Here is a 14,279-nt window from a genome sequence, read left to right on the forward strand (position 1 = left end):
ATGTCCCCGCCGCCGTCCCCGTCCCCGCCGCCCGCCCTGCCCTGGCTGCTCGCCGCCTGCTGCCTCTGCGCCCTGCCGCGGGGCTCTGGTAAGTCGGCGACACCCCCTCCCCTTCCTTCATATTTATTAATTTGAAGGTAAAAGGGATGCCTGCTAACTGTACATGCTGTGTCCTTCCCCTCCCCGCAGGGTTTCCCCAGCCTTTCGCCCGCTACCGGGACGGCGCGGAGCTGCCCAAAAGTCAGGTAGGGCTCGTCTCCTCCTCCTGCTCCCTCTGGGAGCCCTGCTGGGGGTCCCAAGAGCCAGGCAGGCTCGTAGCCACCCAGTCCTGGCTCCTTGGGCTAAATGTGCCCCCCCGGCTATGCAAAACCTGCTGTTAATATATGGTCTCTACCCCTCAAGCAACTGGCGCTGTGCTTCAGTCAGTGGATGGAGCTGTCTCACCAACCCCAGGTAAGCTGCCTTTGGCAATGGGTTTTCTCTGCTGCATGCTGTGGGACCCCTGAGAGCCTGGCGAGCTTGCTGGAGGATGTGCTGTCCTCCCCGCAGGGCTAGCTCGGTCCTAGGATCAGCAGGTGTGCTCGTCTTCCCATCGCAGTAGAGCACAAAGTGCTGTTGAGTGCTGTGGAGGATACCAGTGGGGTCCCAGATAGTGCAGGGGGGGTTTCTGAGGTCCTCGGAGGTTTGGGGAGCAGGGGGAGGCTCCGGAGCTCGCGTCTGCTGGCCCGGAGCTTGCGAGCACTTCAGGCAGCAGAGTGACTTTGAAAAAGTAAACCCGCTTCATTCAGCACCGAGCCCAAGGGGCATTTCCATTCTCCAAGGGTTGAGAAAGTCTTTGTAGGATCAGCAGTTATCTGGAAATTTTGAGCTTTTTTTTTTTTTTTTTTCTGATGGATTTCACTCTTGTAAGACTGCTGGCAAATAGTTCCCAAAGCCAGTTGTTTGGGTGTCTTGCATTTTATCTCCTGTGCTGTAGTTATTTCTCATCTGACGTGACTGTGTACATGAGCAAACCCTTATTCTGTACAAGTCAGTGTGGGACCCCCCCTCCCCCTTCTTAGGATGTCTATTTCACCCTCACCTTTTCTCTCTTGCTCCTTGGGAGTCCTGAGATAAAATCCATTAAAAGAGCTGTGGTAATTCACTTCAGCAGAGTTTCTCTTTGGCCCGTGATCACTTATCCTACAGGTGTACAACCAGATCTTTTTAGCGTCTTATGACAGAATTATCCCTGTTGGATGTAGTGGGCTCTGTGGTCAAACATACCGAACAGCTTCCCCTAAAATGCTTAGAGATGAAAATGTGTACATTCAATATGCCAGAAAAAAACAGCCAATTCTTAGAACACTTAGCATAGGAAAGTGTATTTTAAATACGAAAGACTTATTTAAATCTCTTTATAGCAAGAGACTCTACTGACAACACGAGTAGTACTATGTGCATTCTGCTTGTGCAAAATGCTTGTTTTTCATCTCATAATAGCTTTAGGAAGTCTTACCCTGCTCTGAGTGGTTTGAGTGGAACTGCGTACAATTTAAATTGCACTGGGATCACAATTGAGCCTGTTCTGTGTAAAAACCCTGTATACAACATCCCTATTGGGAAATGTATTCAACTGCTGTTTGGCTTCGCAGATCTCCAGCACTGTTTTGGATCTTTGTTATTCCATATTCAACAGCATGCATACAAATGAGGTAAGGTGTAATTGCTTCATTTACTTAAAAGCATCCCTTACTTACATATTTCTCCAAACAATAATATATAATCTAACACTGTCATGAATCAGGTGATGTGGGAGAGTAGCTATGAAATACATAAAAGAATATTCCTTTTCATTAGTGGCTTGCATGTAACTCTTCTTCCATTACTTTATAGATCAAACCGTTGTTTGTAGACCTCAGGAGCCAAAAAGTCCACTTGCAATTAGGGTTAGCATTTTAACCTGACCCTCACTTCTGAATAATACAGGGTTAAATATGCCGAAAAAAAAAAAGAACCCACAACATTGGTTCAACATTGATTTAAGATCATGCTGGACATGGAAACATTATGAGCTGCTTTACTGTTTTTTGTTTTTTTTTTTTTGGATGTTTTATTTAAGTTTCCTTTTTTTTTTTTTTTTTTTTTGGTGTGCCTGAATCAGATTCAAAAGCTTAAGCTGAAAGGTTGAATTATTGAGTATAGCACTTTGTCATTGGTGCAGTCATATTAGGAACTAGCTCAATGTCAGTTCTGCTTCATACTGCTTTCTTATTATCACCAGTTAATCAACAGTTCCTTTCCCATAAAATTCATACTGCCTGTAGGTATGTTATGAAAGCTAATTCACTTGTGGAGCTTGAGTCCTATAGTTGTGATTTAATAAAAAAAAGAGCCTTCAAGACAATAGTAGGAAGTATTTTGATGTGTTTTTCACCTCTCTTCTTGCCAGTGTCTTTAGCTTATAATTCCATGCATGCTTTCTTAAAGCAGCTATAACAATGTGCAGTACTGAAGTTTATTATATAAAGATTCTAGCATTTCAGTCTTAAATGTCCTCCAAATGAATTGAGTTCAATATTAACTCCTGTGCTTCTACAGCTTAGCTAATGAGGGGACATCCAGAATCAGACAGTAACTTTGCGTGCAGACCTATTTCTAGGGCTGATTTGGTTACTAAACTTGCTAAAAATTCACCCTCTGTTTTGAGTCCTTAAGACTGGGAGCTGGATCCCATACAGTATCCTTTCAAGAGGTACGACTAATACTTGTTACATATCTGCAGTAGGATTACATGTAGGTGGACTGAAGCTAAATGAGATATGGAAGAACTAAACAAAAATGCCAATTGTTACCTGGTTGTTCAAATCTCTTACGACATGAAGCTGTATTTTCTCAGCCCACAAGGACTCTGGAGAAGACACTGCAAACACGAGTCTATATGTGGTGCTGCAAATGAAACAGTTATGAAATCCTACTAATTTCACCTGGATCTGAACTTTCTTCACAATCCTGTATTTGTGTGGTTTTATATAAACTTTAATTCAGAGTTGTAGATTAAGCAGAGAAGGCAGATAGTGTTTCAAGAGAAGGAATGATGCTTCAGCATCGTGACAGGCAAAGTCAGTGGCAATGTTGGCATAATGGGACTTGAGCTGCATTCGGGGAACTTAAAATCTGTTGGGACAACTGACAGACTACTCAGTTTCTGTATCGAATCTTCAGGTATATCTTGTAGATGGCACTTTCAAATGAATCAACAGAAACTAAATATCTAAACCCAACTACATCGGAAAAAATCTCCATTAACCCTTTCCTAAAATCAAGCCAATGTACTGTTTAAAAGCTCACTTGTTGCTGTATTTCTTCGATAGGATAAAACAATAAATTAGATAGGATATTTGAAAGTGAGTCTAAGTCATGAATTGTTGCCTCTTTGCTTGATAAATAGTAACCATCTCAGAACAAACAATCTTTGTACTCTGTCTTCGCATCCTTTAAAGCATCCCCACTGAGCATGTACTTTTCTCCTTTGTTTCATATTGAGCTGGCATTAATGGGATTTGTTCTATAAATCATTGCCTCAGGGCTTGAACCAAGAACAGGTTAACAAGGAAATTCTCATCTCATACCCCGAATGCCAATTCCCTCCTTTCTTGTATATTTTTCTTTTTAAATTCCTACTCCCCAGTTTCCCATCTTCACTCATTTCCTGTGATCTCCTCATTTGTCTTCATATCCTCACTCATTACATGTGCTTGGTTTTCAAGCCCACCCCAGACAGCTAACAGATTAGAGCAGTGAGAACTAAAAGCAAACAAAAAACACCTTCCCCCTCATCCACCTTCTTCTATGTCCTTCCCACGAGTGCTGCAGGGGAATGGAGAATGGGGGCTGCGGTCAGTCCCTAAAGCTTTATGTCTGCCCCTGCTCCATGTGGGGCCCCTCCCATGGGATGCCGTCCTTCCCAAACTGAGCCTGCGGGGGCTGCCCACAGGCAGCAGCTCTTCAAGCACTGCTCCCACACGGCTCCGTCCCATGGGGTCCATCCATCCCCCAGGAGCAAACTGCTCCAGCACGGGTCCCCCACGGGTGGGCGGCAGCTCCCCCCAGACCCCTGCTCCTGCGTGGGCTCCTCTCCATGGGCTGCAGCTCCAGCCCGGGGCCTGCTCCTGCGGGGGCTCTCCATGGGCCGCAGCCTCCCCCAGGCCACATCCACCTGCTCCACCGGGGGCTCCTCCACCCATGGGGGGGCTGCAGCGTGGAGATCTGCTCCATGTGGGACCCATGGGCTGCAGGGGGACAGCCTGCTCCACCAGGGGCCTCTCCACAGGCTACAGAGGAACTTCTACAACATGCCTGGAGCACCTCCTGCCCTCCTGCTGCACTCACCTTGGGGTCTGCAGGGCTGCTTCTCTCACATTTTCTTTTTCCCAGCTGCTGTTGCACATCAGGTTTTCCTTAACTCTGCTCTCCCAGAGGCCCACCCAGCATCACTCCCTGTCTCTGGCCAGCAGCAGGTCCCTTTTGGAGCCATTGGGAGCTGGCTCTGATCTGACATGGGGCAGCTGCTGGGCTCTGCTCACAGAGGCCACTCCTGCAGCCCTCCTGCTCCCAAGCCCTTGCCACAGAAACCCAATATGCTGTTGTAATAGTGGCTGTGGCTCAGAGCTTCTGGCCAGCCAGAAGTGTGGAGCCAGGCAGCTGTGCTGCAGGCAGGAGGGCTCCCAGACCTCACAGGTGTACCAGAGTGCAGGTTCAGAGCTTTGTTAGACACTAGGCTTGGTCTGCTCCCGTGAAGTCATGGAGAAAGTTTATATTCTTTGATGTCAGGATGAATAGAAAAGTGGTGAATTTCCTGAAGAATAAAAAGGGTGAAGGGGAAGGCTTAAAAACAGCAACGATGCCTAGGTAATTCAGAAGGGCAATCCAAAAGCCGGAGAGCAGCCCCACTTTAAGAAGGTAAGAAAGAGCTGTAAGTGCCATTCAAGCCTGAGGAATGGAGCTGCTGTGCTCACTGCACTTTGAGTTCTGTTTCGCCCCCCTGAGCTGGAAGCATGTTGAATGATGAGGTTGGTTAAAGTGAGATTTAAAATAAATCTTTAAAAAGATCCATTTGCTGCTGCTGTTCTTGTAGCTGTCTTCTCTGCTTGTACTGTTCTCTCTTCTCACACGGAGTGGAGAACCTGATCAGTGACAGAGGATTAATGTAACAAACCAAAGAAGTGACAGCATCTTGATTAATTTACACTGTCAACTTGCAGGAATCACAGATTGCTACTGCAGAGTTTACAAAGAAGGTATGTAAATGTAATGACAAGTGAGTAGCAGTAGACAGCGGTGTATGGCCATTTTTGTGCTTCTTTTGCTGCTTTATACAAGTAATTTTTTTTTTAATGGTTGGGAAGAAAGCTGTGCAGACCCTGCTTCTGCAAAGAAATGCACCACGTATAAAGCTTTCTTTTCTACATTTTCTCAAGTCTGTGAATCTTTAATTATGGTAATTTAGTATATTTACACTAGACAGAATGGATAGTTGTTGACATTGCCCTTTGGGTATTAATTTTTAATGAGCATTCCAGATGAACGGGCACTGGAGACTATCAGCATCTCATTGTTTGCATGCTGCTGAAAAATGCCCTGAATTATTGATAATCTGATGGACAGACACCAAAACTTGTAAACAGATCTATGGAACTGAGCTTAAAGTGTTTTGTTAATGGTTTTGTATTTTATTTTACAGGATAGTCACGGGACTCTGGGACGGCCGTTTTTCCTTTTCAGGGTATCTGAATCTTTTGCTCTTAAAGATTTGCATTACAGACAATGTTATATATGGATATGAGCAACTGCTTACCTTTACAAACTTGTGCTGCACTTGTTTTGATGAGATACCAAATATCCCTTCCTTGAAAGCTGAAGAAGCCATTTGCTTAAAAAGCTCTGGTTCAGCTAAAAGACCACAAGATGATGAGATCTGGGGTAGTAATGGACTAAACCTTTTTTGCTTGGAAGAGGTGACTGCAATTACTGTCTCGAGTCAAGTCATCCAAAGAGAGAAGTAGTATGTGGCTTGTTGTGTCAGAAATGGCCAAGGTGTCCTCGTACTAAATTCTCCAGACAAAACGTGCCTGAGCTGACTGTCCACGTGGTCTGAAAGGTCTGGTTAGCTAGTGATGGTATCAGGGTGAAAAGCCAAAGCAACATTACAGAGATCATCATTTCCCTCAATTTATTCACCCATTGGCCTGATGAACTATGGCATGGCCTAATGTAGAATATGCTGGTCTATGGTTATATGATTAATCTTGCATGATTAACACCAAACTAGTTAGTAGGAATATTGTCAACACATCGGAAAAGAAATCTGTTAAAAAGGAGATTCTGGCAGGTAACCAGAGTCCCAGTTCAGGCCAGCCAGGTACTTTCAGTCCTGGTATTTATATACTCTGTTGGTCATCAGGTTAGTACCTTCATGAAGTGGGACCAAGATCCTTAATGAGAATAATTAAAATCAGACTATTTAACTGTTTGGATGGAGGCTGAATAAATACTTCTCAGGTTCAGAGGCAAAACCCAGCCTGCATGACTCCCCCTGGTATTTGACATGTTGTCCCTTTAAAGGAAATCTTACTGCAGCCTTTTCACATGCTCTGGGAGGTGTATTTTGGTGTGCATATAAATCTGGCATCTAATACTAGTGTAAATACCATCTTATAAACCTATCTCATTATTGTATTTTTCAGCCTCGAAATGGAAGAACTATTGAAGGCAGTGGTGAGTAGGCCATCCAAAGGTGACAAGAATTTATTCTGTTTCAATAACGATGATCCTTGTGGCAGAAGGAGTTACTGAGGAGTATTACAGTAAAAACCCAAGATACCCATTGGGATATTTCACACAGTCTCTGAAAGCTATCAGGGTAGAAGTGCTTTCTTGCATGCTCAAGGAGTTACAGTATATGCTTTTGACAAAAAGACTCTTTTCTTTCTTCAAGGTTCCTTCAGGAGGAGCTTTCATCCCCTGTAAAAAATTATAGAAGTGATACAAAAATGATAAAGGTTGAGAAAAAATCCTTTTTTTTTTTTTTTTTTTTTTTTTTTTCCCTAGAGGGCGTAAATTGTACTTTGAACATAAAAGCTAGCCATGTCCTTCGCTGTGATAAATATGTTCACTGACCTCTGTTCCAAGAGACCTTCAGTCACTAATCCCACATGAGAACCCACGAATACAGATCTCTGCATGCAGAGGGGAGTCATCCTCACCTCAGGATTAGAATCCGTTTTTGAGTAAACATTAAAAAGAGGAGGGGTGGGGATGTAAAGAAGGAGGAGAGTGAGATCTAATATCATGTAGCTCTTCTTTATCCATCTTTGGAAGGGTCTTTTGAAGGTCTTTGTTAGCTTTAATGGGAAATGCACAAAACAGGCCATGTAAATGCATCTCCTTGTTAGTTTCTCTTCTTCTAATCTTTTATTCTGCAATAAAAGATAAATATTTTTTGTTTGCAGCATAAGAATTAGATCCAACTGTTGGCTGGAAGGGTTATTTTTCTGGGGGGAACAAGGCAGGGGAATAGCAAAGAAATAATGTAAAGAAATACAGCAAAGGTATTATTTGCTTTATTTTCAAGATTAAATCACTTCAGAAAGAAAGGAGACAAAGACTGTGAGAGTATCACAGAGCAGCATTGCAGTGTGCTTGCTCTGGTCTTACCCACATCTCAGTGCCCTGAGTCATCTGGGCTGCAGGATCAACACTGCCTCCAGTGCTCTGAATGAAAGTCAGTGAAGTTAGGACATGGTGGAGAGAGAAGGACTGTATTGGGAGGGAGGATTCATGTTTGAATGCAAGTAGCAGACACGGACACTTACCCAGTATTTCAAACTTTCATCTATTTTAATCTTCTGGTGCTAGGATTTGAGGATTTGAGGACCAGACATACATAAGTGAATGCTAAACCATATTCAGATCAACTTTTCAACATAAAATGTGATTTTGTGTTATTTTTTTTTTTTCAGAATACCACGGAATATGAAGTTTGTGGGTCGATTTACTAGCTCGGTAACTTGGTTTATACAAAGAAAAGAGACTTGCCATTGCCCTGTTCGTCTGTTATGTGACTCAGTTGTCTGGAATTTAGTGTTCCATGTAATAAATTTGCAATCAGTAATTCTTCTTGTTGTCCTTCTTTATTGTAGCAGGTACTAACCCTCGTCAGGCTGTATTGTGGCATTGTCTCGTTCTAACTGTGTTCAGAGGAGATCAATCATCTGAATATAGATAATTTTCAAATACTTTCAACCATGCATTTTATATTTATTGCATATTCTTTAATAGGGTCCTGAGTGATGAGCTGCCCTTTTGACAAGAAAATATATTTTCCTATAATTTCAGAATATACACCCTAAACAACACATTAAAATCACTGTGGATATTTTCATGAATTATTTATTACTTTGAATAATTAAGGGCTTGAGTGTGATAAATGATGAACCCAAAGCACATTGAAGGAAGTGGAACACATACTGCTGTTCAGACAGGCACTATTCAATCAGATGATACTCTCTTTTTTTTTTTTTTTTTTCCCAGCTTGCCTTACTGGCTATCATAAAGCACAAACGAGTCACTTATGAGAGATATTCTAAACATCCACCCTTTTTACTGAAATGGGGAATTAAAATCTGTGGTGCAGCCAGCTGTTTGCACTGTGAGGAGTGGGATGATTTCTTTTGGAAGTCAGAGTTATTTAGGGGCAGAAAGCTTAAAGCACTGAAATTATTACTTCCTTCAGAGAAGAGTATAATAAAAGACAAGGTGGAGGTTACAAGGCTTACCTTGAGGAAATACACCAGGTTGGGATTCCCCAGTAAAAACTGTCCCACAGCAGTGGTCTCCTCAAGTCCTCCCTTATCTTCCCTTCCCCTCCTGGGGAACTCAGCCCTAGTACCATGGCATGAAACCATCTCTGTTATGCTGGCACAGGTGTCTGTGAATGGGGTTTGCCAGCTCCACGGTCTTCAAAAACATACTCTGAGAAACAAGTGGTGGTTTTGTGCGTGTGTTTTTGTTTTGTTTGTCTTGTGCGTTATTTTTAACTGGCTAAGGTTCCAATTTGGGCTGTATTAGCAGAATTTTGCCCAGTAGAGAGAAGGAAGTGATGAGTTATTTGGCCGTTGTTGGATCCTATCTAGGTTAATGTGTCCAGCTGTGGGCCCCTAATCCAGGAAAGACGTAGACAAACGGGAAGGAGCACATGTAGATCCCCCCAAAACCATTGGGGCTGAAGCACTTGGCCCATGAGGAGATGGAGGGCCAGGTCAGCCTGGAGGAGGGATGGCTTCAGGCCACCTGATGGCCTCCCAGGACCTGAGAGGTGACATCCAGGAGACAGAGCCAGGGGCCTTGTGGTGCAGGGTGGGAACACAAGTGGCAACAGGCATTATTAGGTGAAACAAGGGAGGTTGAAGCTGGCCATAAGGAGAACATTTTCCCCAGGAGAACAGCCAAACAGTGCAAAAGGTTGCCCAGAGATGCACTGTCCAGCCTTAGAGGTCTGTAAGACTGGAAAAGACAAAACCCAGTGTGAATTCATGCTTGGGACTGGACAAGGAAGCACAGGCCATAAATAGACGTGGGCAATGGGGGAGCAGGTCTGCTCCTTGAACCAGGACCTCAGCACAAATATGGCTTGGTTTTATCCCAAAACTGTGCCTGCACACCACAAGCCAAGCACTGGACTGCTGAGAAGGTGCAAAAATGAGAGACAGGAGCCGCTCAGCATCCTGCCAGGCAGGGACCAGCATGAAGAGCTGCATCACGAGGAGGGACAAGCCAGGACCCCCACAGCCTCTAATGGGGTGGCACCTGGCTGAAGGACTCTGTAGGTCCCATACCTCTACCTGGGCAGAGGGTGCTGGCAAGGAGCTGTGGGGTGTCCCAAGGGAGGCTGCTAAGGGCATCTATGGCCTGTCTGTGCCCTCGTGGCACACTGCTGAGCACTGTGTTGGCAAATCCTACTGGAAGTGGTTGGGTCATGGAAAGATTACCAAAGGGATGCGGGCTTCTCTGGCTCCTGAAGTGCTAGGAGCCAGCTGGGAGAAAGCTAAGCCACCTGCAAGTGGTGGGGATGCACTGCAGTAACGCATGGAATTGCAAGGTAATGATGCTAAAGCACAGCGATGGCACTTGTGGCCTGTTTCACATCAGAGGCCAAAGCTAAAGACAATCAGGCCTTGCTCAGTTCTGCATGAATACCATACCACACACAGCTCATGCTGTGCTCTCGCCATCAGCAGCGCCTTCCTCCACCCACAGCAGGTTTCGAGAATAACGCCTAGTGGGGCCTTAAAGCTGGCTAAATAAAGGTGATAAATGCGTGGTAATCTGCAGGTAATTAGCTGGGATTCCTCAGCTGTGTTTCTGTAGTATCTGTGGCTCCCCTGTGACACGCATAGGAGAGCTCTTGTTCGCCACGCAGCGGGAACCTTTGCTCCCCGGAGCAATGCAGATGGCAGCTGTGGAAGAGGAGAGATTCATAGCGTTGACATGTAGAGGTCATCCTTGGCCCAAAACTCTTTCTGAGCATCCATCCCACTGCAAAACCCACAGCAGAAAGCTGAGGAGGCCAGATGGGTGGCAACAACAATCAGAAGGACAGAAAACTTTCAGCGAGAAAAAGGAACAACAGCTCAGTTCCCCATGTCAGCAAGAGAAGGGACAAATAAAAGGGGACGTGACAGGATACACAAAGTAATGAGCATGTTTAGAAGAGTAAATCCAATGCTTATCCATCCTCCTGTAATGAAAAGGAGCAACGGGGGAGATTCAATTACTCTGAGAGGCAATACATTTAAGCCACAAAGGGGATTTTTTTTTTTCTGACACTTAATCAACTCCTGAAACTAGTTGCTGTAGCTTAGAGCATGCCGCTCGAGACAGCTCTGCTGGCTTTCAGCAAGGCAGGCACAACTTCACGCCGCCTAATTTACCTTGAAAATCACTCCAGGCTGGCCCAGGACCTCCTGTGTTAAAAGCCTGGGCTGCCGGGGCTCGGCTCAGCGGCTCCCGCAGCACAGCACTGCTCAGCAGAGCGCACAGCGAGGAACCTGCAAATGGGCTTGTTGGGGGGGGTGAGTGCTGCGTGCCCTCTCCACGGGCTGCTTGCTAAAGAGCCAGAGCACGAAGCATGGGAGGAAAACCCTCCTGGCACTTTGCTTCGCTCTCTCAGGTCCCTTCATGCTCCGTTGCCTTGGACAGCCTCGCTCCCTGCCAGTCCCCCGGGCTCCATTTCTGCGCCGTAGGTGGAAGGTGAAATGCACTCTGCGGGCTTCTGCCTCAGTCCTAGGTCTGGCAGGACTCAAATGTCTCGATTGCTGCTTCTAGCAAAGGGGCTAGCCCTTTAGCATTGCACAAACACTTTGCTGAATCCAGGATGCAAACGAGTCGCGACAGAATTAACGTGACAAATTGTATTTATTTGTTCCTGAAGCTTCTTTGCCAGAATGCAATGCACGGGGTTTTGCAGGGCTGATAGCACTCGCTCGCAACCTGGCTCCCACCAGGCGGGCACACTTACTAAATCTCCAGGCAATGGCAAGCCGGGAGGGACTGCAACTGCTGGAGGACAGAGTCAGCATTCAGGAAGGTCTTGGCAAAGATACATCTGGGGAAAAAAATGTATGTATGGCTCATTGAGGATGAAAGTAAGGTATCATACGTGCAGAGGAATAATCAGTCACAGCTTTGCAGAAACGGGTGGGTGACTGCAAGCAGTCAAGTATCAGTGTTTGGGAGAGCTCAAAAATATGATGTGGAATGAATGAGAAGCTGTAAAGAGAGACATGAGAGATTTTGCACTGCTTGTTGCAGGGAAGACTTACAGAGTAGCACTGAAGGAGAAGGAAGGAAAGGCAGCAGAGGAGAGCCCAGCAGAGAGGAAAGATGGGTTAAGGGAAGATAGCACCCTGAATGAAGAGGGGTGGGTTGCAAGAAGGAAGGTTTGAAGCAAGGAATGATAAAATGCTTCATTTTAAGCTTACTGCTCCTGGCACTAACAACCATGCCCGTGAATACAGCCAGGAGCAGTAAGCTTAAAGTGAGGAAGGAATCTCATTATATCTGACAATCAGGAGAACAAAGCCCTGACAGATGGTCAGAGTTACCTTTTCTTGGTCATACAAATTTTCCCGGTGGACAGAAACCTCACCTGGACGGTTCTTTACAAAAGTCCTGGCTCTGAAATAACTGTGAGCAGCACTTTCTCTCCTCTGTGTTATGTCACGGTGCAATGTTTATTGCTAATTATGTTTCATTTAATGAAATGTAGTACTGTTCTTTACTTGAATATCCAGCACACCTCAGAGAGAAGTTGCTCTGACTGCTTCTGCAGTGGAAGATTCAATCTCGGAGAGCTCAGCACTTAGACTTTACATGGGTGAAAGCTCATCTTGTCCGCCACTCAGTGGAAACTTTTGCCAATCCAAATGCCACCTGTGGAAGAGGAGAGATTAGTAGAATTGACACATAGAAGTCAGTTCATCTTGTGTTAGTAAAAACTGTGAGAAATGCCACCTTACTCCCAGAGCTGTGTGTACCCAGAGCTATGGCGCAGCCTCTTTGCTTCTGGGATGCATGTGTAGCACAAAAGAAGACATCCCAGTGTGGAAAAAGAAGCATATGGATTACAGAAAAAAAAAAAAAAAAAAAAAAACAACAACAAAAAAAAAAAACATGGAAATGCCCATTTGGGATCTGCAAACTCAGACTGCACACGAACCAGAGTCCTTTGAAAACAAATGGGGGGATTCAGACGAATGTCAATGGGGACAAACCAAAGGACAGTGAGATAACTGCCAGATATGCACAACAAGAAATATTATCTAGGAGCTAAACACACATCAGCTGACTGCTTGGCTCCTCTTCACAGTCCCCAACAGGTAAGGAGACAGAAGTAGCTGCAGAAATTGCAAATCTACCTGCTGTAGATTTCAAACCATTTAACACAGCCAATCCGACAGAGGATGTGCAGCCTCTCGACAGGCTGGCCAAAAGCTCCCTGCACCCTGCTGCAGTTTTACTGGTGTATGCGAGGCCAGGGAATAACCCCCTGCTACAAGACGGATATGCTTATTGCTCTGAAGACAGCACCAAAATGTTTATTTGTTTGCTGGGCTATTAGAATCGGGCAGTGACTGCAGGATCTCTACTGGCAGCAGGGATGGACGCTTGTGTGGAGGTTGCTGCGAAGGCTTCTCCTACCTGCCTGCTCCAGACAACTCACACATCACTTTTGCCACCCCTCTGCCTTACCAGACAGAGAAAAAGCCTGTGTTTGACAGGGCTGGATGGCCATAAACTGTCTTAATCCAGACATTTGTCACCCTGATAGGTTTCTCCACCGAACAACTAGAAGCAGCTGCCAAGTCTCCTTGTCTGGTCCTTTCTGCATCTACTTTTTCTACGGTGAAGGAACAAAAATGTAACTGGTCTCATAACAGGCTATGATTCACCACCCAAAAACTTGACATTTCTCTAGGGGGAAGAGCCTCACACACCAAATACTGTCTATTATCCTTCAGCCTGCTGAGAGATCAACAGAGAAAGTCTGAAGGTGAATATACAGCAAAGCTGAAAGAAAACAAAATGTTTTGAATATCTTTGCTGCAAAGGTTTTGAATGAAGCTCAGGGGTTTCTGCACAGCAGTTCAGACAGTTCCTGCTGAATTCCTGCCTGGGGTGAGGAGCACACATATTTCTGGAGTACAGCCATCTAAATGTAAAGCAGTGAAAGACCAGCATACAAACTCGAATTTCCAACAGAAAAGGCAAAATACGGTACACAGATGAACTGACACCAGTACAAAGGATCAGCATCAACCCGTCAGAAAAGGAACAAAATCTGGGAGGGTAATTCAGTGCAGGACCGAGCTCCTGCTTCCTCTGACGACCCTGGGGTGCAGGACTTGCCACAGCTGCGTGGGCGTTGTGGGGTCTCCATGGGCTGCACCACAGATCTGCTATATAAATACCCCAAATATCCTTTGTTTATAACATGGTAGTCTTATACCAAGTTCTCTCCTCCAGTTCCACAGCTGTGTATATTTTGTGTATAACCACTGGGATACCCGAAAATTATTATTTCGTGACAGCCGGTACCCTGCAGCAGGGCGTGCAGCTGACTTCTCCAAGGGGACAGGATGCTTAGCGCTGCAATATTGGGGCTGGGCACCAGAGGGCAACGCTGCTAGCAAGCCTGGGATGCTCACACCGGAGGCACGCCAGGACCCTCCGTGCTCTCT

General features: G+C 45.3%; 1 protein-coding gene across 1 annotated transcript; it reads left to right on the forward strand.

Annotated features, from left to right (window-relative positions):
- Nucleotides 1-8,080, forward strand: NMS (neuromedin S). Its single transcript, XM_032200582.1, has 8 exons — nucleotides 1-88; nucleotides 190-245; nucleotides 403-453; nucleotides 1,635-1,694; nucleotides 5,244-5,279; nucleotides 5,723-5,764; nucleotides 6,726-6,756; nucleotides 8,001-8,080. Exons 1-8 carry the CDS (start codon nucleotides 1-3, stop codon nucleotides 8,015-8,017), a joined length of 381 nt encoding a protein of 126 aa, XP_032056473.1. The 3' UTR covers nucleotides 8,018-8,080.
- The last annotated feature ends 6,199 nt before the right edge of the window (nucleotides 8,081-14,279 follow it).

This window comes from Aythya fuligula, chromosome 1 (assembly GCF_009819795.1).
Source record: "Aythya fuligula isolate bAytFul2 chromosome 1, bAytFul2.pri, whole genome shotgun sequence".
NCBI classification, from domain to species: Eukaryota; Metazoa; Chordata; class Aves; order Anseriformes; family Anatidae; genus Aythya; species Aythya fuligula.